Source organism: Callorhinus ursinus, unplaced genomic scaffold, assembly GCF_003265705.2.
Source record: "Callorhinus ursinus isolate GAN/ISIS: 27379988/994484 unplaced genomic scaffold, GSC_fseal_2.0 scaffold23, whole genome shotgun sequence".
NCBI lineage: Eukaryota > Metazoa > Chordata > Mammalia > Carnivora > Otariidae > Callorhinus > Callorhinus ursinus.
The window spans coordinates 22,104,495-22,127,697 of record NW_027397085.1 but is presented as its reverse complement, the minus strand read 5'-3'; the positions used below and the strand labels follow the sequence as shown (position 1 = coordinate 22,127,697).

At 36.3% G+C, this 23,203-nt stretch overlaps 1 protein-coding gene across 5 annotated transcripts in view; it reads left to right on the top strand.

The window, feature by feature from the left end:
* TCERG1 (transcription elongation regulator 1) overlaps positions 1 to 21,979 on the top strand; it is a 60,152-nt gene extending 38,173 nt beyond the window's left edge. For 4 of the 5 annotated variants that reach the window (XM_025892358.2, XM_073905499.1, XM_025892357.2 and 1 more), the window contains 8 exons: positions 5,958 to 6,076; positions 10,242 to 10,392; positions 14,853 to 15,017; positions 15,276 to 15,458; positions 17,377 to 17,556; positions 18,227 to 18,310; positions 19,624 to 19,724; positions 20,908 to 21,979. In XM_025892358.2, the coding sequence (XP_025748143.1) occupies positions 5,958 to 6,076; positions 10,242 to 10,392; positions 14,853 to 15,017; positions 15,276 to 15,458; positions 17,377 to 17,556; positions 18,227 to 18,310; positions 19,624 to 19,724; positions 20,908 to 21,109 (1,185 nt within the window). In that variant the 3' untranslated portion in view covers positions 21,110 to 21,979. Of the gene's footprint in view, positions 1 to 5,957; positions 6,077 to 10,241; positions 10,393 to 14,852; positions 15,018 to 15,275; positions 15,459 to 17,376; positions 17,557 to 18,226; positions 18,311 to 19,623; positions 19,725 to 20,537; positions 20,632 to 20,907 lie in introns of all 5 variants that reach the window. The other variant, XR_012382096.1, reaches the window with a different exon arrangement.
* The last annotated feature ends 1,224 nt before the right edge of the window (positions 21,980 to 23,203 follow it).

Genomic DNA, 23,203 nt, shown 5'->3' with positions numbered 1-23,203 from the left:
ATTTCATTGGAACTGTCTCATAACCTAAAAGTACATCTCTTTCACTTCTGTCCTTTTCTAGTTTTCTTTGGATTTATGTATATCTTACATCATTATAGAAGAAGTATTTTATATAATTGTAACTGTAAATTTTAACTTAAGATTTTCTTTATATAATCTTGTTTTTGATAAAAGATAACTTAAGGAGTCAGAAATATTTTTGTTTTTGTTTTTTGTTTTGACAAGTTTATTTTATTTTTTTTAAAGAGTTTATTTGACAGAGACACAGCAAGAGAGGGTACACAAGCACGGGGAGTGGGAGAGGGAGAAGCAAGCTTCCTACAGAGCAGGGAGCCTGATGCGGGGCTTGATCCCAGGACCCTGGGATCATGACCTGAGCCAAAGGTAGATGCTTAACGACTGAGCCACCCAGGCACCCATGTTTGACAAGTTTAAAAGTGAATAACATTTTTCAACAGAATCATACCATTTCCATGCAGGATTTTAGGCTCTGATATAGAGACCAGTTAGGCTAACACTTTAAAATAAATACTTTATTTCAAAAATAAACATTTAATATAGTTATGTGTTATTGAGAGCTTTTTAAGATCGATAGTGTTAGAATATGGTAATACATTACCAGGATAGTTACTGACTGTCAACTGGCCATCTTGGCTACTGTTTACTGCGTCAGTATCAAATTATAAATTGAATTAAATTGAAGTGAGAATCAAATAATGGAGCCTTGTTGAAAAGGAAAAACTTCTCTACACATTGAATACTTGGACATCAAATGTGTAGGTATTTTTCCACATCAGTCGGTTCTCTGACAGTAGCTGGCTGACCCACCATTAAGTTGAATTCTGACACTGTCTGCATGGAATTAGGGTCAGATCCCACAGGTTAAGGGCTTAGTCTCACAAGATCTGCCCTCTCTTTGAATGCCAATCACAAGTAGTAGGTTCCCAGGTTCTGCACCCTTTTGTTGAGTTCGGCTACAAATCAGGGTTTCCCATAGTACCCTCCTCAGGTTTAATAATTTGCTATAATGGCTCATAGAATTCTGGAAAACACTTATGTTTACTGGTTTATAATATAAGGATATGATAAAAGATACGATAAAGGATACAGTTGAACAGCAGATGATGTACATAGGGTGAGATCTGGAAGGGTCCTGGATGCTGGAACTTCTGTCCCTGTGGAGTTGGGAGTGTGCCATTCTCCTGGCACATGGAAGTGTTTACCAAGCCAGGAGCTCTCTGAACCCCTTTGGTTACAATTTTTATGGAGGCAGCATGACATAGGCATGATCAATTAAGTCATTGACCATTGGTGATTGGACTGAGTCACAGCCCTTGGAAGTTTCAGTGCTCAAATGACGTGGTTGGTTTCACTGGCGACTGTCTGCCAACCTGTGGTTATCTAGAAGCTTTCCAGAAATTATTTCACTGACACTAACTTAGGTATAGGTGAAAGGGCCTTGTTATGAATAACATCAAATTGTTCTTAACACTTAGGAAATTATAAGGGTTTTGGGAACTCTGGCCAGGAGCCAGGATGAAGACCAAATACATATATTTTCTTTTTTATTTAAATTCCAGTTAGGTAGCATATAGTATAATACTAGTTGCTGGTACACAATATATACTTCCATACAACACCCGGTGCTCATCCCAAGTGCCTTCCTTAATCCCCATCACCCATTTCACCCGTTCCCCCCCCCAACCTCTGGTAACCATCAGCATGTTCTCTATAGTTAAGAGTCTGTTTCTTGGTTTGTTGCTCACTCTTTCTTCCCTTTGCTCATTTGTTTTGTTTCTTGAATTCCTCGTATGAGTGAAATCATACGATATTTGTCTTTCTCTTAACTTACTTATTTTGCTTAGCATAATACTCTCTAGCTCCATCTGTGTTGTTGCAAATGGCAATACTTCATTCGTTGTTTATCAAATATATATTTTTTTCTTTTTTTTGCTTCTCTGTTCTTTTTTTTTTACTTTTATGTTTTCTTACAACACAATATCACACCCATACTTTTCACAAATTTATATTTTGAAGAAAAATATACATAAAGAAAAGTCTAAAAATCCCAAGTTTCACAAAGTACGCATAAATAGTTATGCAAGACAGCTAAGTCCTAGAGGATTGTATTGCATAGTGCCTATAGCTAGTAGTACTGTATTGGATGCTCAGCGTTTTGCTAAGAAGATAAATCTTAAGTGTTCTTAATACCACATATAAAATAAGAATAAATTAAAAGGGCTGGAGGAACGTTTTGGAGGTGATGGATATGGTTTTGGCATAGACTGTGGTGGTTTCCCAGATGTATATTTATCTCCAAACTTACCAAATTGTATACATTAAATGTGTATAGCTTTTTGTATGTCAATCATACGTCAATAAAGTGATGTAAAAAAAAAGCAAAAAAATGGAATATTACCAGCACCCTGGAAGCTGCTTTGGCTTAGACAGTGTATAGCCCTTTATTTTGGATGGTTTTGATTATACCTATAAAAGTCAACTAGGAAGTTTTTAAAAACTTACTAACTTTCATGGTGTTAATTACAACATTTTGTTCACAAGTTGATGTTGTAAGAAAATAACTGCTTAAAGTAGGAACATAAAGCCCAAGTGTATTGGGAGGCATGACACAAATAATTAGGAGAAACTTGGAAGCATAACAGAACTCCTAATTCCTAACCTTGGTGTGGGATAATCCCAGAGAGGGGATGTGAAGTTTTCTCGAGCTTCTGAAAAGAAAGTTAACATAAATTCACTTGGGTTTTATTTCTAATTTATTACTTCTACAAATAAGAAAGTACATACCAAGGGGGTGCCTGGGTGGCTCATTTGGCTGGGGCCCTTGACCCCCCCTTGTCTCCCTGCTCAGTGGGGAGTTGGCTTCCCCTCCCCCTCTACCCGTCCCCCGTGTACTCTCTCTGAAATGGATAAATCTTTAAAAAAAAAAAGAAAGAAAAAGTATGTACCAAGAAAGGAGAGAGGGGTTGAAAAGAGCCCTCTTTCCCATTTCCGTCAGCATGCAAATGCTTTCAGGATTTATTGCAGTGCTATATTTAGAGGGTACTGAAAATGACCTACATGCCTAGCAGGAGACTGGTGAGATAATTGTAGATATTTCTGTATAGCTATTAAAGATTAGTAGATATATATGGCCTGACCTGGAAAGAAGTTTGAAGTTTTTTAAAGAAAACATTTTTTGTTCGACTTTTTCTGAAGATGTGCATGCACACGTTTAAAGAGTCAAATAGTTATATAAGATATGCTAGGCAAAATATTAGAGTGCTGCCCCAGTTTTATCTTTCTGAAGACATTTCTTCCCAGAGCCTTCTGATTTGCTTCATTCTGGACTGGTTGCCCTCGACACCTGATGTATAGCTGTCATTTTTGAGGATGACCAATCTTTACTATCATCCTGGGATCTCCCTCTTCTCTCTTTTTGGTGGGCTGGGGGTGTGAGGGGGGAGGGTTTACCTGTTTCCTCCATCATAAGTCTTTTCTTTCTTGGTTTACTCCGTTTTGACGCATTTCATCTGTGTAATAGCTTCTTGGGAGAACATGCATGGGAAATAAATTTCTGAAGCCTTGCATATTTGAAAACACCTTTATTGTATATCCTTAATTTGGAATTGTTTGGTTAAGATATTTGAAATTGGAAATCTTTTTCAGGATTTTGACGATGTTGCTTTTTCTAGTTTTCATTGTTTTCGAATCCATCTTTACTTGTTCCTTTGTTTATGGACGTGTTTATTTTTCCTTCATAGGCATGTAGGATCCTTCTCTTAGTGTACAGAGTTCTGAAATCTCATGGTGATTATGTGCCTTGGTGGAAGGGGCCCATTGTGCTGGGCCCTTGGTGGCCCTTCTAGTATGTGAATTTGTATCTTTCAGTTCTGGGAGATTTTCTTGTATTGCTTTTTTGATTTGTTTCCACCTGTTTAAATTTGCCCTGGTGGGCTTGTCCTTAAAGTTTTTTTTCTCTTGTTTTCTACCTCTGCCCTTTTTTAAAAAAACGTTTTGGGTGACTTTCTCATCTTTATAGTCTGATCCTTTAATATTTCATTTCTTCTGTCATAATTTAATTTCTAGGATTTCTTTTTTCTTTTTCTTGTTTTATGGTTATAGTATCTTAGTTTTATGAGATTGTTGAGGATTTTTTTAAGTTTTCGTTTTTATACACAGTTTCTGTTTTCTATTTTGGTTTCTATTTTTCATGCTGGAGAGTTTCCTTAGATGTCTTTAAAGAGACCTGGACTTCTCATGATTAGGAATGAAGCACTAAAATGCTCTTTGGGCACTCTGAGCATCTAATTGGGCTCCCATAACTTGGCTTTACTGTAAAGCCTTGCTTCTCAAATCAGGGGCCCTTTTGCCCCAGGAGACATTTTTGGTTGTCACAACTGAGGGGTTGCTGTTGGCATCTGGTGTCCATGGATGCTGTTAAACATTATCTGGCTGAAGTGCCATAAGTCCTGAGGTTGAAAAATCCTGCTGTAGGGTGATTTAAGCCAGTTTGTTGAGGATCTCCTGGTGCAGGTGATTTTTAGGCTGGTCAGATTCTTGATAAGAACCTTTAGTGTCCTGATGAGAGGACACAGTCCTTACTGCTTTTGTTCTGGGAGAACTGTGTCTTATGTTTGGTATGTAACTGGTTAATTCACTGTTTTCTCTGGTATGCCTCATTTCTAATTCATGTTGTCCCTCCCCCGCCCCCCCAACTCAGGCCAGAGATACCACTTTACCTTTTAGAGCAAGAATCAGCAAAATTTTAACATAAAGGGTCAGATAATAAATATTGTAACTTTGGGGGCCATCTGGTCTCTGTCACTATAGTATAATTCTGCAGCTCTAGTGTAGGAGGAACCATAGATAGATGTAAAGGAATGAATATGACTGTTCAAATAAAGCTTTAGTTACGAACCCTAAAATTTGGATTTCATTTAGTTGTCATGTGTCATGAAATGTCATGAAATTTTCTAGTGTGTTTTTTCCTAACCGTTTAAAAATGTTAAAACTTTTTTGGGCTGTGCAAAAATAGGCAGCAGGCCAGATTTGGCCGGCAGATTGTGAGTTGCCATCCTTTGTTCTAGAGACTAATCACCTGCCTTTTACTGAGGTTCAGGAGTGACATGCCCTCCGGTACATGAAGTTGGCAAGGGGGATCTACTGACTGACTCATTCTTGAAGAACCTTAGTATAGTTATACTCTACCCTCACTTCTATGGGTATTTGGTGCTGTCACCTGTGGAGCTGTTTGAGGAGTCTCTAATTAAAAAAAAAGAATTGATTTCTTTGTTTTTTGACTGCTAAATTAGGGTCTGCTTTCTCATGTCCTCCAAGTCCTTTACTACTTATCCATGTGCTTTTCACCATCGAGAGTTGCTCTTTCTCTTTTTCCCATTGGCCTGTTCTTGTTGGTTTGTGATCTAAAAAAAAAAAAAAAAAAAATCCTCTATTGGCATTTTTTGGCATTTGAAGAAAACAGGAAATAGGTGTGCATGTTCAGTTTATTATCTTGTCTATATGTTATTAAGTGGGAAAATATTATAGATGTAAAGTATTACATTTTGGTGAAAATAGTTATGCCTTAAAGAGAACCACAGAAATAAATTTAAACCCATACTGCTGATGTTTTTTTCTAGAAGAGATTTGGAAGGACTATAATTTCTTTTATACATTTTATATTGCCTGAAATTTTTTTTTAGTAAACATGTATTCAGTTTGTAATCAGGGAAAATGAAAATTACAGGGGCTTTTAACTTTGTTCTGGAAATCTGAACAGAGGGCTTCTGAGACTTGCTATAGATAATCTGCATATAATTGAGGTATCTATAGTGTATTTTTCTATTACATTTTGGACAAAGATACTGACTTAGTATTTTCTCACAGATTCTGTAGTTTGGTAATTAAATTATTTATACGAAAGACTAACTTGTCAAATTGGTTTATTTTTGTGATAGGTATTTGATCAGTATGTAAAGACGAGGGCTGAGGAAGAACGCAGGGAAAAGAAAAACAAAATAATGCAAGCCAAGGAAGATTTCAAAAAAATGATGGAAGAAGCAAAATTTAATCCAAGGTATATGGTTCATTATTGTAACATTTCAAAATATTTTATGTGCTTTCTCCTAAGATCAGCTAAGAGAATATGTATCTTTTGGATAATTGGATTATTTGATTATTGGTGGCTGCATTTCTGATTTTCATTCTTAATATATTTCCTTTAGAGGAATCTCTTGTGCCCTGTGAGAGGCATTGGTTTTCAAGAAGGGTACCTTTGTTATAAAAGCTTCCCTGTGGGAATAAATTTCCTTCTCTAGAAACTGGTAAATGATTATAAAAAAAAAAAAAAAATCTGTCTCCATCTTAAAGTTTTACACCTAATAACTTGCAGCACAGGGACATTATTTTGATGGACTTGAAGTGGTGAAGGACCTCTCTTGTCTAGATAATATTTTTGTCTGACATTTTCAATTGATTGTTAATGGGTAGTGAGTACGCGTAATGGGCTGAAGAAGATGAGACATTTTAAACTTCTGTGAATAGCATCATAACAATAATGGCATCATTTCGTGGCTATTTTATGTGCACTTAAAGATATATGTACAAACTTAAAGTACAAACTGAAACACATTATTAACGGACTCCTCTCATACCTATTTTGCAGATGAGGAAAGTAAGAGTAAACTAGATAACTTGCGCAAGTGAATGTGGGATTTCAATTAGATTCCGGTGCTAAGCACAGATTAGGCAAGGGAGAATTACTTTCTTATTTATGGCTTAGTTTTAACAGTTGTATTATTAGGCTGCTGTGAACACCTCATAACATGGAGAATTTCCAAAACTATAGGGTAGAATCACAGAGCATCTGGGTTAAATGGTAGTTTTTATAAAAATTCATCTTGTTTAAACAGTTACTTTTGTCATTGGAGATTTAAGAGTGATGTTGTTTGAGAAAGTGTATTTGGTATTACAATTTTATGTTTGAAACATGAAGAGAAACCTATGGCATTAATATGCATTTCAGACAATGAAGCTAACAGTATTTGTGGCTCTGAAGAATGTAATATTTGTCAGGGGGTAATTGAGTTTTAGACTCTCTGAGGGGTCTTGGGCCTTTCTGTTGGTTAATCAGAAGGGTGAGTTGTTGGGTCAGGTACTTGCAACTGGGATGCACTTGAGTAAATTTGAACATGATTTGTTACTACATATTAGAGAATTCATAGTTTTTTGGGGTATTGTGGTTGTGGAGGGGAAAAGGTTTACTCCGAGGGAGATACATGCCGAAATATTTATAGATGAAATCTCATGATGTCTGCATGTCTGCAGCTTGTTTTGAAGTGATTGAGCAAAATGTATCTATTTATCAAAACCAGTATGAATCTGGCAATAACTGAGACTCTGAAGAGATTTCCATTTTGTGGATTTGACAAAGTCCTGCTGTGTCACAGTATCCTGTTGGTGTTCTTTTGGGGCTCATAGAATCATTGGAGTGATCTGTACTTTGCAAGTTACTTCAAAAAATAAAGCCATGAGGCACATAACTAGAAGTCTTGGCACTGGGGACATTGTGCTGTATTGTTATATTAACACATTCAGCACTAGAATAGAGATTAGCACCAATTTTAGTGAGTGGCAGAAAATGAGGAAAAACTTAAAATGGAGAAAATAGTGCCCATTAACTTAAGTCCACTTTGTAATGGAAAAAGACTACTATCAACAAAGCTTTTTAGTAGAATTTGTAGATAAGAAGCCCTGGAGTTTATTCTAAGGGAAAGAATGGGGAGAATTACCTCAGTGCCCATTCTCTTGTCTTTTTTCTATTTTGATGGAAATCTTAAGGCATTTCCTGTAGGGTCAAGTCCTGGTCCCTCTACTCTTACTGGTCTCCTACTACTACTGTCCACCCTCAACTCTCCCTGAGAGAAAAGGGTAACATGTCTGTTACCAAGCAGTGCTTTTTGGAGTTAAGAGATGAGTCATATAAAAATCTATCTGAATCTAATGCTAAAACTTCATCTTGTTCTTTTCTGGTGAAAAAATAATAATTATTTTACCTATTTTATTACAAGTAATAGAAATAGCTATAAAATAATTCTCACTTTTATAAGATGATTTTACATTTTAAAGAAAGGTTTATTCTTTAATCGTAATTGCTCTTCTTTCTTAAAACTATAATGCAAGGTGCTTAATTTATCATGAAAAGAAACTTTGATGGGCTACATGTGATCCCTTCTCTGGGACATGCAATTTTTACTTCAAAATTTTATTAAAGTTACATTTCCATTATTCAGACTAGGTTTACAATATATCCTGTTGTTAAAAATGTTGAATTAATGAAATTAGGTATTCTAAGTAATAACAGTTGCATGTAGAAGATTTTTATAATCTGGGTTTGGTTGCCAAAGCGTAAAAATAGCAAATGTTAGCTGTGAGTGGTACTCCTAGTTTTCAGTTGATGTTTTAAATTCTAATTTCTGAAGTTAACCAACTTTTTCTTTATTAATGAAAGTTGTAGTAGAACCTTTAACACCTGAGAAGATGTGTTTTATATGTGTGTTGAAATAGTTAAATAGTTCTTAAAAAGGAGAAAGTAAGGTTTATTTTTCCCCTCTAAAAACATGCTAAATGTGGGAGTATTTGTTATAAGAGCAAATTATTATGTAAGGGGAAAGCTTCAAATAGTGAGGTATATTCAAACGTGTGAAGGCTATATAAATGCCTTTTATTTGTGAAGAAAAATGTTTTTTATGCTGAGCCTCATTAGCCCTCATAGGCCTCATGTTTTTATATAGCCCGCTTGGCAGCTTGCTGTGCTTTTTGCATATCTGTACATTGATGTTTTCATCAAATCTGGAAAATTTTTGATCAGCATTTTTTCTGCTCTGATTCATTCTTTTCTCTTTCAGAATTCTAATTACATCTATTTTAAAGTGTTTGGTATTATCGCACACATCTCTGAGACTATTCTCCTCCCCCTAATTTTTTTTCTGTGTACTCTTTTGATTAGATAACTTACTGATCTAACTTGGAGTCACTGGCTCTTTATTCTATGTCTCCTCCTTTGTTAAGCCCATCCAGTGAATTTTTCCTTTCAGTTAGCTTTAGGTTCTTTTTTTCTGTTTTCTGTATCTCTGCTGAAACTCCCTTTTTTTGTTCATTAAGACCTTGTTTTTTTAGTTCTTTGAACCTATTTTGCTTTAATCCTTTCAGTATAATTATAATAATTTTAAAGAATTTGTCTCTGCCTAGAACAACATCTGGGCATTTTGGGTTTAGTTTCTGTTGATTTAAAATTTTTTTGGTATGGATTATGCATTCTTAGTGTGTTTAGTGTTTTCTGATTTAATATTGGAAATTCTGGATTTTTGTTTTCACAGGCAGTTCACTTTATTACAGGCTGATTATGTTAATTTAGTTTTGATTTAAGGCTTTGTTAGTGTGGATCTCAGAAGGTGGAAGGTGCTTTTCAGCGGTCCAGCTTTGTCTCCCTAGTTCATCTTTTGTGGACTTTATTGTCCTAATGCTGTTCTTTTTTCTGTACTGTCAACTTCTAAGATCTCTTTTTTGCTCTTACCCCTGTAGCACTTTGGTGGGGGGCGTGCTGTTGCAGTCCAGCCTTGGCCATACATTCACGGGGAATTGCTTTTTGGTATACTTACGGGGTACTTTCTTCCTATAGCTTTTTCCTCTGCCATTTTAGCACCCGAACTCTGATCTTCACTGCTTCTGACTTTTGAGGCCACTGTACTCTGCTTGGAGTACAATTTCTTGGGAAATTGTCCTGACGCAGAGGGCAGTGGGGCTTTCCTCAGTCTTAGTACTCTCCCTGTTGTCTACTGTTTTGAAATCAGTTGCTTCATGTATTTTGTCCTGTTTCATAGTTGCTGGAAGGAGAGCTAATTCAATAAAGTTACTCTAACTCCACGGCTGGAAGCAAGACTGAGCCTCTTCCTAGTGTGAAAATAGATGAGCTCTGAAGTCTCTTGGAGCACATACATTTTTTTGCTCTCTGATGTGTTATCCCACAGTATGCTGCTAGTATACAAATCGCTAACCACATTTTCACCCTTTAGCCCTTTTTTACTCTTTTCTGTAGCTCATTGTTTACTGTTTGGGCAGATGTTGGGGCTCAGTGGCTCTTTGGCACATACTCTTGCTGGAAAAATGGTATCTTCTGCTATACACTTTCTACAAGCAGAAATAGCTCTACCAAAGTTAGCACACTTGCCATTTTGTTACAGAGCTACTTTTAGTGAATTTGCAGCCAAGCATGCTAAAGATTCAAGATTCAAAGCGATCGAAAAGATGAAAGATCGAGAAGCCTTGTTTAATGAATTTGTGGCAGCTGCAAGGAAGAAAGAGAAAGAAGATTCGAAGACCAGAGGTGAGAAGGTAAGATGGTTTTAGTCCCGGGGGTGCGATTGATGGGGTGTGAGTAGGAAGGGACTGATGTGCAGCTGTGTTGCTAATCTTGTTCATGAGCACAAATTACGGGACCCACATTTACTGTTTAGCTTTATCAGTTAACTTTTATATTCGTTTATATGTGTGAATTGTCCCTTTATTTCCATGATGTTTATTTTATTTTTCATTTTTAAAAAATTTATTTATTTGAGAGAGAGAGAAAGCGCGCGCACAAATAAGGGGAGAGGGAGAGGGAGAAGCAGGCTCCCCGCCGAGCAGGGAGCCCCACGTTGGGGTCCATCCCAGGACCCCGGGATCACGACCTGAGCCGAAGGCAGACGCTTAACCAGCTGAGCCGCCCAGGTGCCCCAAGATGTTTATTTTAATAACTTCACTAAACTACCTAGATGTACTTTATATTTTATTTTGCATTTACAATTTATTAATACTGAGATGCCCAGTAAACCCAGAACTGACTTTTATTAGGTCTGTTTATTCACTGGTGCCTGCTAAGATTTCAAGATTCTTAATAAGCAGTAACCTTTAAATTTCAAAAAGGTTTTTTATCTTTTTTGCTTTCTAAAAGATAGCATTTTAGTGACTTTCTCATCTTCTAGTAAACATATCTTACATATAAATTATTGCTTATCAGAAATAAAGGTCAGCTATTAAAGATTAATAAATTCCAAATGTCATGTGATAGCAGTGTCAGGAATGGAGGGGAGCCCACCACTGGAGAAGCAGACTGGTGGGGATGGCACCAGTGGTGCGTGAGCCGTCAGAACACACAGCCACTCTCCTCAGTGTCCCTGTGTGCTTTGTGAATGGAGAAAAAGGACCTCTGAAGCCTAATCATTTTTGACATTTAAAATGGCCCGTTAGCCCAGAAAGTTAAAACATCACAGCTTCTTTTAAGAAATGTTGTTAGGGAAATAATACCACTCTTACTGAGAAGAAGCCATTTTCACTGTAAATAGCAATAGTATTGGGTGAAATGACTTTTGTCGGAAATACCTGAAACTTCCTGATTATATGCTACATTGGGCTTCAGTGTAGATCCTTCCAGAATTTTTTCACTGTCAACTTTTTTTTTCTCAAATGATTATGCTTCTCAGGAAATGTGCAAAATTGAGTGTTGAATTAGAGTCATGTTAATGAATTGTTTGCTACTTTTGACTTTTAGTAATAACCTATTAAAGAAAACCAAGTGAATAAATGAATGCTGCTGTGTGATTGCTTTTATACAAATTGAATGTTTTTGTCTTTGCGTTTGTAACTAATGTTCTTTTTCTAAACACTTTTTTTGTCACTATTTTTGTGTATCCTGTTTTATAACAAGTTGATAGACTTTACAGTTTTGTGCTGTACTGCCTTTCAATCAGTTCAGTCTGACCGCTGTCAAACACTGATACGCAAAGTATTATGGGATTCACTAGTGAGGAAAGAATTGGTATCTCTGTGTGGTGACTTTGCCTCCCACAGTTCCGGTACTTTACATTTTTTTAGTCTTTTTCCTTATGAAGCAATGAGAGTTGTGCCCAGAATGTGTTAATTGAAATAAATTAAATAGACATTACATCTAAATAAACCTAATATATTCAGCTTTATTTTCTTTTGATTATAAAATTCTCTAAATTACAGGTTTGGTTTTGTATCATTACTTAATTTTTTAAAAAGAGGCCGGATTACTAAAGTGAAACTCTCTCAGCCAGTTTAAAGAATGCAAAATTACTAAGTAGGCCATGGAAACAAAAATCTCTAAGGGTTTAAATATAGTATATTTTATATTCACATTCTGAGAAGTAGCTGGTTAATGAAGTTTTACCACTTTCTTCTTGACTTTTACTGTACAGTAAATGTTTATTTTTATGAAGTATATTGTCTATACCATTTTTTTAAAATCACATTTTAACTGATTGAATGGTAGGATTAGTACTAGTAGCATGGTGCTGGTATATTGGAGTTTCTTTCTTTCTTCTTGTGATTCTCTAGCTGCTCTTTGTAGCATTGAGGTAATGCAATTAATAGCTGAATAGTAAAGGTTTAAAGGTAATTACTTGCTGAGTCAAAAGCCTGTGGAAGGACATTGATTTTTGGTGAAGTTGCTTCCTTCAGTAGACATTTTTAAGCTAAAGGGTAAAATCATTTTCATGGAGCTTTTACTGGTTATTTTCAGTTTTATAAAAAATGTCCCTAAAACTCTGCTTTTTTTTTTTTTTTAAAAGATTTTATTTATTTATTTGACAGAGATAGAGCAGGAACACAAGCAGGGGGAATGGGAGAGGGAGAAGCAGGCTTCCCGCTGAGCAAGGAGCCCGATGTGGGGCTCGATCCCAGGACCCCTGGGATCATGACCTGAGCCGAAGGCAGACGCCCAATGACTGAGCCACCCAGGTGCCCCAAAACTCTGCTTATTTTACTGGGCTGTTTTGCTTGCCAAAATAGCTACCCTCAAGTTTTTGTTTTATTTTATTACAATTTTTTATTATAACCAGTTTTTATAAAATTCTGGCTCAAGTAACATACCTTTTGGAACAACACATTTGAAGTTGCATATAATAGAGTTAATCCTCTCATAAAGTTGGCATTTTTCTCTCTGCCCTCCCTTAAATTTCATTTTGAACAAATTAAATATTTTTGTTACAGTACATTATTAGGCTAGGGAGACTATTTTTCCCTATTAAACTGAACAGCCTAGTTGGTAAGGTACTTCCTTTTGGAGACAGAAGAAAATAGGGGATACAGGGCCTTAAATTGCTGCTAGTGGTAACTTACTTTTTTTTTTTTTTTGACATTTACTCAGTTGTTAAATAATTCCCATACAAATAGCAGCTTTGGTAAGCCATGTAATAGCCTGTCACGGTAGTATGCACAGTGAAAGGAAGTTTAACTTCATTTAAAGTTCACTTTGTTTATACATCACACATTTTTTAAAACCTGTATGATAATCCTTACTTTATAGGTTTCGTGTCTAATATGTGAAAATTGTCTTAAATCAATATAAATTCCTATGGCTTGGAAAGATTCCTATTTGATAGAGCTTGCATGCTTTATTTAATACAAATTTTGTCAATTTTGCTTTGTAATTATATGCATCTAGGAATTGGGTGTTCATCATGTCAGATACAAAGTAGACAAGATGAACAGAAAAATTGTAAAATCACTCTATCAACTAGTTTCTTTTTTACTGTCTAGAAATACTGGGTTTATGAGTATTTCTTCCTGTTCCAAACAAAGGCAAGAGCTAAGTTCAGTAGTAAAGAAATCCACAGTTGGTTAGCTCTTGTCTTTTTAAAAAAATCTCTTAATAGGGAAACTCTTTTTTACAACCTTACCATGTTTTCCAGAAAGGACATCATCCTCCCTTTTAATCCTCTCAAGTGAGGGTTGGAATAGGCAGAAGGAATGATTCCATTCCTAATTTCTCCTTCCCCTGGTCAGGTGGGAAGCCAACATGTTTAACCCCTATGGGGGGAAGAGGTTCTTGACATGGCCAGAATCCTCTTTTGAATTGACTGCTACCTCAAGTATCTCCCCTGGTAGGAGTACAAGATAATTTAAATGAGACTAAATTTTAAAACAGGTCCTCAAAGGTGCATAAAAATAAATGCCTTGTTTATCCCTTTCTTCCCTATTTAAAAAAATGAGAATTGCAGTTGGGAGAGGGATTCTAAGTATTGTATATGTTGACACTAAAGGATTAATACCATTTCATACCCTTGGTATAATGTTACTAACTTGGTACTTGATTGGTTGTATAATGGTAAAGGCATACATATTTAATGGCTAAATACAAAAAAATCTAAATATAGTTTATGTAATGCTTTGATTATGACCATAGAAATTCTGTAATTTATATGTAAGGGTGCAAACATTGCTTTTTTTAAACTAAAATACAAAAATTTACCGTTTTTTACCTGTTTTTAGACATTTCAGTATAGTTTCAAGTTTCGAATGAATGAGACTTTATTTGTGCTCAGCTCTAAATTCCCCTTTTCGTAACAAAAAATGTTACTCATGTACTTTTTAAAATAAGTCATTCTTAGTGTCTTGATGTTAATGCATAGTTTACTGTCAGTTCATAAGCCTGAATATTACCTAAAAATAAATGTGAGTTCTTATTTCTTATAAAAAAATGGCAGTTCTGAAATGCAAATGTTAAAAACAACCTAAGATTTTTTTCTGCATTTGAATAATTTCACTGGAGAAAATGATTTATCTTGAACTTGGTAGATTTTAAATGAGAGCTTATATATGTGTTGTTCTTTATATTTTTCCTAAAAGAGCAATTCTAAAAATTATTCCACTCTAAATAAATGCATTTAAAAGTTATTACTATTCCCATCTTCAAGGTAAGTGAATAGTTTTTTCTGGTTACAGACGTTTGCATAGGAGGAATTTCTCATGGCACATTTCCCCCCCATCCCACTACATGTTTTGAAATACAGATTAAATCGGATTTCTTTGAATTGTTATCAAATCATCACTTGGACAGTCAGTCTCGATGGAGCAAAGTGAAAGACAAAGTAGAAAGTGATCCACGTTACAAAGCAGTGGACAGTTCATCAATGAGAGAAGACCTTTTCAAACAGTATATTGAAAAAATAGCCAAGGTAACCATTGTGTTTACTTGTACTGAAAGCATGGAATAATAAAATTCTTAATTGCTATATTATAAAGGTATTCACTCCTGGTTGGGATTTGGAATTTTTCTTGTTGGTATTCTTAATATAAGATCTCTAGTAGTTGGTATGGAAATGAGGTATAGCGTTTAGGAATTTTCTTGGTAAAAACCAGGTTTGAAATTTTCTTTTTGGCAAACTAGTTATTCTGTGGAAACCTATTTTGATCCTGTAATTTTACTTTTACAGAATTTAGACTCAGAAAAAGAAAAGGAGCTTGAAAGGCAAGCCCGCATTGAGGCAAGCCTTCGAGAACGAGAAAGAGAGGTTCAAAAGGCTCGTTCAGAACAAACAAAAGAAATAGATCGAGAGAGAGAGCAACACAAACGAGAAGAAGCTATCCAGAATTTCAAGGCTCTTTTGTCTGACATGGTATGTATTATTCTTGCTTTCCCCCTCACCCCTTTATAGTACTGGACATGAGAGATCTATTACATTACCTCGTTAGTGAAAATTTTCATATTTAAATTGACTCTGAGATATAATTTGGTAAGTTCTATAAGGTGTTTTAAAATGGAGTTCTTGGCATTAGCACCATTAGAATAGGAAAACCCTAGTTATTTAACATTTTCAGAGGTTAGATATTTTGTATATATAAAAATTTGTAATCTTTTAGTCCCAAAGATAACTTCTTTATTCTTGATGGAAGTCATCTTAAATTATCACACACTGACATGCCGTAGTAATAAACAAAATGTGCTGAACGTAATTAAACCTTTTTCTTGATGATTTAGGGTCATCACTGTGATGATGAATTATTGTACATGTAGATGGTGTGAGATCTAGGACTGGAGGTGTACTGACCTCAGGAGATACCCTGGAATTTTCTTGACAAACCCTTCTGTATCACCCAGGGTTGTTGAGGTGTGTAGGGTTTTCTCTGTACAGTGAGTGCCCAAGGCCGTTCTGGTGTTCTACTTGTTTCATCCCTTCTCCCTGTCACCGTCTCTCCTGTTTCTCTTCTCTTCTTTTGTAAGGGCCCTTTTCATTACTACTGTCACGTCTTCTGATTTCTTCCCTTTCTTCTGATGATCTGTTTTCGTTTAACTCTTTTTGTTCTCTGGACAGTTAGAGTCGTTCCCTGATTGTTCTCCCTGCTTTTACTTCACCCGTTACCGCCGTCATAGAAGTCATCATAAAAACCAAATGATTTTGTCACTTTCCCTGTGGCTTGCAGAGAAGGTTCTCTGTGCTTCTAGTGGTCACCTACATTTAAAACTCTGTCTACTTAGCATAATATATAAGGCTTGACTCCCCCATATTATTCATATTCACCTTCATATTATGTTACGCTCTTTGGTTTCCTCTGTTGCCCCCTATGCTCCAGCCTTTCTGAACTTAACCTCTAACGAACCACACTTACATTAATGAATCCTGTTATTGCTCAGGCCAGTCCCTCCAGGTAGGATGCTTCCCGCTGCAGTTAGAAACTCATTGTTCAAGATCACACTCAGATCTCTTTTGTGAGGTTGATCTTGACCCATCTAAGGCGGATTTGTTTTTCCTGTTCCCCTTGGCCACCCTGTGTTCAGCATACACCTCTGCAGCCCTTACTACATGCAGTTGCAGTTACTTATACGCCTCTTTTCCCTTAAAAAAGTGAGTCCTTTGAAGGAAGGGATAGTGTCTTATTTGTTTTTCCAGTATCAAGCTCCGTGTTCAGCTGACACGTTTATAGATGCTTGATAAATGTTGGTTAAATAAATGTTTTCGTGTTTTTCTTTTTTCTTACCTGTCTTTTCAGCCTCCCATATTTCTTTAGCATTGGCAGCAGTGTGACTAGTAATAACTGGTGATGCCATTTGAAGCCATGAAGCATACCTTTCTGCTGGTTGTTGAGCCAGCCTGATCCACCATGTCTTCTCTCGATAGCCATGTTAATTCTTGCTTATACTTGGAAGTGTCACTTCCCGTATGTGGTTGATAAGTACACATTGGAGCTCAAGATTTGTTGTTGTTGTTGTTTTTTTCCTGTGACCTCTTTAGTACTACAGTAAGATATTTCCTGTTCTGTTTGTATCCATTTCTCCTACTGAAAGTTGGTAAGATGTTAAATAGAAGTTCTTCTCTTCATCCTTCTCCACCTCTAAATCACTTGACAGTTTAGGGAAGCTCTGAGCAGTGGGCTTTCTGGCTTTAAAAAAGATTTTCAGTGACTGCTTAAGGTGGAATCAGCAGAAGTTTCTTTTATTTTTAAATGTATCATTCCTAAATTAAGTAAATAAGCCTTTTATTGTTGAAATATGAGAAGATAAGTCTCTGGTGATACAATCTTTTGGTACGTTTTTAGGTACGTTCTTCAGATGTGTCATGGTCTGATACTCGGAGGACTCTGCGGAAAGATCACCGTTGGGAATCTGGATCCTTGTTGGAAAGAGAGGAGAAAGAGAAGCTTTTTAATGAACACATTGAAGCACTTACCAAAAAGAAGAGGGAGCACTTTAGGCAACTTCTGGATGAAACTTCTGCAGTAAGTCCCTTATTTTCCCTGTTTTAATCTAGATGGGCCTTCATGAATAATTCCAAAAGTAAAACATTGATGTGATTATTAGCGTCATGGTCTTTAGATCCATTACCAGAATTCATGAGTTTTATGACACTTTCTACTTTGATTTTATTTTTCCTTTTTAAAGTAAAATGTTCGTGGCATCCTTACTATGTAGAAATTACTTCCTTCTGCAGTTTCAACATTTGTTTCTGCTCCTGTGGTAGTTCATAATGTCCCTAGCTGTGTAATCATTGATCCCTCCTGAGGAGATATTTAATAGATTCCATCTTTTGCTCCATTTTCAGTTTGGCACCATGGCCCGCTCCTTTGGCAGTGTGTACCCTCTGTTCAGGTTTTCTCCTGATTATGTAATCTCTTTTTGGTGATGGTTTCTTTAGAAGTTATGGTGTTACCTATGGAGACACAGGGTTTGCAGGTGATAGTCTCAGGCCATATTGAAATGTGGCCATGAAAATAACTTGTGGCAAGCCTAAAAGAAATTGCATTAAAGCTGCTTCCCTGTCCAATTACTTTTGGGCATTACAAGAGATGGCAGGTCAGTGTGTGATACCACGTACCATATGTGCTGCCGTTTGACCCTCTCAATAAAAGTGAGTTGTATTTATGTTTTTTATTCACTTGCCTTTCAAAGATTACCTTAACATCCACATGGAAAGAAGTAAAAAAAATCATTAAGGAAGATCCTCGGTGCATTAAGTTCTCCTCCAGTGACAGGGTAAGAGGATTTTGTCTGAGATTTGCTACTGTCAGTTTATAAATATTAATTGGGTTTCAATCAGTACCTCTAGGATCTTGACCAAAATGAAATTGATGGTTTTAAGTGACTAACTTTTAAGTGTATGAGAAACAAATCTGAAGTTTAAATTCATATTTTCTGTCTTGCATGATACATAAACAAGAAAGCACAGGATAAACTTAAAAATTTAATCCTTGGGGTCAAGCCTGTGTTTGGGGATGTTAGCACTTTAATGAAGCTGTAGTTTTTATTCATTGTATAGTCAGGTCCCACTAGGTAGATAACATTAATGCTGGTACCAGACTGTCCGAGCCCCTGAGCCATGCTGACGGAACGCCGTAACACCACCTCTTGTTCCTGTATGCTCCAGAGACTGGAGTAGAGGAACGCCAGACGAGTGAAGTTTTAGAAGCCGAGCTTCGTTCTGGCGCACTCTGCCTCCTGTGTCGGAAGCGAAGTCAGCTGGCTTCTGAAATAGTGAATGAGGCCAAGGGAAGCGTAGCTGACTGCTGTCTTATTTTAGCCCTTTGCCTTTCATTTGTTCCCTGTCCCCCTCATTCTCCTTGTCTGGTTGGTTTCTCCGAGTCTAGAGTGCACAGCCCCCATAGATTTACTTTAATAAGTTGGGTTATAGATGTGCGGTCCACAAAGTGCACACGGCTGGGAAAGAGTAGTAGACTGATAACTGACAGGTCCAGTCTCAGTTTCTAACTTCACTGATTGTTTACAGTTGACAATAATAAGGTCTTTTTAAATTTTATTTAATTTTATTTACTTTTTTGTGCAAAGAGTTTATACGCATCATTCCTGTTCCCTTACTTGAAGAGCTAAATGTTCAGTATCACTTAGTAAAGTTAGGACTGTTAGTTGGGGTTCTCCCAAAGTCATACCACATTATTGTCTTTGTGCTGGAAGAGATAAATACAGTCTGTAGGAAAGGTACGTTTACCCCTTAATCTCTTATTTTTAAGAGTGTCTACCACTTGAGGTTGTTAGGAACATGAAAGGAGATAGCCTCATCAAACCCTCAGCAGTGTCGCACCTAGCAAGCCCCCCTCGAGTCTTAGCTACTACTAATACAGTGTATGGGACCTTGTTCTTGGTTTCTTTCGGCCTTAAAAATGTACATTGCGCGTCTTGCATTTTAGGAAATGTTACATGAACAAAAATGCACTTTAGTGCCTTTTTCTTTTGAATTATTTATAATGTGACTTACAAATAACTGGTTTAATAAATAATTGATTCTAATTTGGACTTTTTTTTTTCCTCCTAATCTTACTGTCTTTTTGCAGAAAAAACAAAGAGAATTTGAGGAATACATCAGAGACAAATACATCACAGCCAAAGCTGACTTCAGGACGCTTTTGAAAGAGACCAAATTTATAACCTATAGGTGTGTGCAATGAAATGTTTCATATCAGCAGTCATTGTCTTTACTAGTTCTTACTCTAATGGTCAAAGCATTCTTTGCATTCACACACATGTTGACATTATTAATTTTTAGGAATAAGAAGAAGCCAACTTTTATCAAAGGCCAAATACAGCCCATATCTACGTTACCTTTTTTTTTTTTTTTTTTTAAAGAAAGGGCCCAGATGTCAATTCTTATTTTGTGTTACCCACCCATCCAGTTTTTTAAACACACTTTTGTTTTTACTTCACTGCTTTTTTAGGAATACCCCTAACTATTTAAGAATTGTATTCGTGAAGAGACTTTTAAAATAATCCTTCACTATCCATTATCTTTGCTTCCTGTGAAGACTATTCATTGTTGTGGAATAGTTTGAAAGCTTGAAATCATCTTATTTAAGCTCAGCAAAAACTTTTTTTTTTCCAGATGATAGCAGTTTGCTGGATACTTTAAAAATTTTAAATGATAAAGTCAGAGTTTTGAAACAAGATTTCTCTGTAACATGCCCGGTAGTTCCACATTCCCAACAGTTTACCATCAGGAAAACAAGTTAACGTTGCTTAGCAGTCAGTGCACAGGAAACAGTTTTGTTTCATGCTCCAGCTTTTCTTCCTTTAAGAGAAAAATTGGAAACATCTTAATGAAGGGTATGTGCACGGGAGGATAGATAGTGCTGAGGGTGTGGTTTTTAGGTATTTTGTCATTGGATTTTTTTGGTCAGGATCCTTAATGTTTTGCATCAGCTTGGGCTTTTAAATTAGATGTGAAGTAAGACTTCTTTCTACATTTTTATAGTTAATTTAGTGAAAGATGTGAAAGTGAAAGCTTGTGAGAGATGCTGGGATTGGCAGCCCCGCAGACTGAAGTCCTCTGTTCATCCACAGAACAGGTACAGCACGGGCAAGATTTACCCACCCACCCTCAGCCCTGATCTGGAGGGACCACCAGTAGGGGTGGGAGGGTAATTCAGCTTCTGAGGCCCTTTCACTCCTTGGAGTCTTTGCTGAGGCGACTTACAAAGGTGACCACTGCAGTGAAATTTTTCTTAAAAAAATAAATAAATAAAATGGAAACACGATTAGGAACTAGATGGACATTTCCAGCTCATTTCTGAAAGACCTAGGAACAGCAGTCAGTAATTCTTGGACTTCTTTTCTTATTTCAGATCCAAAAAGCTAATCCAGGAATCTGATCAGCACCTGAAAGATGTAGAAAAAATCTTGCAGAACGACAAACGGTATCTAGTACTAGACTGTGTGCCCGAGGAGAGGCGTAAACTGATTGTGGCATATGTGGATGACCTGGACCGCCGGGGTCCACCCCCGCCTCCCACAGCATCAGAGCCCACGAGACGATCAACAAAATAATTCTCAGTACTCTTCCACAGGGGGATCTTCATTCAAAACGCTTGCATGAGCCAATTTTCAGGTTTTTACATGTATGTGCATTAGTCAAACTATTGCAGAACCATCTGACGAACAGAAGGAGAAGCATTCGTGAACCGTTTCTGAACAGAGAACACTTTGGAAATAATTTATGCTTTTCTTGTGTGGCATGACTGACATACATACTCAAATATAGGCTGTCTCTAGTAAATCTAAAATCTCGAAGCTAAAAATCATCCTTTTATGAGGTGTGGAAGTCAGTGACTTTTGGTGACGTTCTTTCTAGCAGTGTTAAACATGCAAGACGTAAGAGCATTTGTGGTTTGAACTTGCAGGATGCAAATACCACATACTCCAAGAAAACCTAAGTTGGGGGTTGTTCTGTTTTGATTTTGTTTTTTAAAGCGGGTAAAAGAGAAAACACTGAAAATTGAATTCTTATCTTCCAGAGGCTAAGATTATTATAATGGACATACTTTTACCTTTGTCTCTAAAGAACACTTTAGTTTTGTTTGTTCACTTATGTGCTTTGATTATCCCCTCAGAATTAGAGGCCAAGTCTTGTTGTTTAGCCTAAGAGAAGATTTATTTAGTAATGTCTTCTCAGGTATGGAACCATGGTCATAACTAACATATTGGCCAGAATAGGACTGCTGGTTAAACACATTTTATTTACCATTAAGTGATCTTTATCAATATTCTGGATTAGACAACAAATTACCTTTCTTGGGTGTTCCCTGTAAACTATACTCCTGTTTGAATGTTAAACTTTTGTTTCTAAAGTTTAATTTTAAGATGTTTGAATGTTCAGTTTATGTATTTGAACTACAATAAACCAACCCTTTTTATATATGTGGATTGTATATGATTATTGTTAAAGAATTTTTTAAAAAAACTTCTTTTAAACCTGTTCTTAAAAGCAGTAGCAAATGTAATTTGGCACAAAGAAAGTTGACTTTACATCTTAAATATCACGTAGTTTTTAAAGGTTTGAATATAATAAATTATTTGCAGTATAAAAGGGAAGGAATGTAAAGAACCACTTTGGTGCTCAGTCTCTCAGCAATATCTTATTGCTTCGTAGCAAGAAGATGCGGATTTGTTATTCTCTTGTTTTTGTCTTTTTATGTTACATGTGGCTGATTGATGCCTTCTTGGCATCCTTTCAGTGGGTCCTGCATATCATACCATGATACCCACCTTTGACCCCCACTTGCTCTTTCTAGCTGTACCTCCCCAGTTTAAAGACTCCTCTGTCTCCTTCCTTCATAGATTTCTCATTTCAGAGTACTGCATAAATGCTTAAGAAAAATATGTTAAACTGGATAATTTGTTTTCCCTGTTATCTCACACCAGCTGTGATTGCAACAAAACATAAAATGAGGAAGAACCAATAGATCTGTATTTGTATGTCATGTGCACACAGACACACATCACGTGCATACACAGACTCATTCACACTTAGGTTACTTAGTACTTAGCTTAAGCATATTAAGTGCCACAGAAATTATGTATAGGAAACTGAAATTACCTAAGGTCTTAACCTCTACAACTGAAAATTAAGATATTTTTCTCCCTTTTTTCGAAGGTCATTTTTATAATTCCACTGAGTGGCTTTTAAGTTCTGTGAGGAATGAAACTGCAATGTTTGCCAAAAGGAACACAACTATTATAGGAATATAACCTACAAAAGTGAACTTTCTAGAATGTTTTATTTTTCTAAATTCCACATAGTATTGTTTGCCCACTCACTACTTTCTGTTTTTCACAGTTGCAAAGTGTGAAAAAAAAATGGTTTGGTGATATCTATTCTAATTTCCTACTTCCGTTGTATTTGGGATTGATTGTTCATTTAAGGTGCAAATCAAACTTTACTATGCAGATTTCTTTAAAAGATCAAGTCAGGACTGTGTATTAGGTTCTTAATGAAAAGGTCATTGTAATTACACTGTGTCTCAAAATGTCCATCTTGACTTGGCGCTTACCAGCAAACTCCTTAAAAATACTTGATTCAGTTTACCCTGAGACCTATATCAGTGTTAAGGTCTGACCTCCCCGTAAAGCTCCATTGTGCCA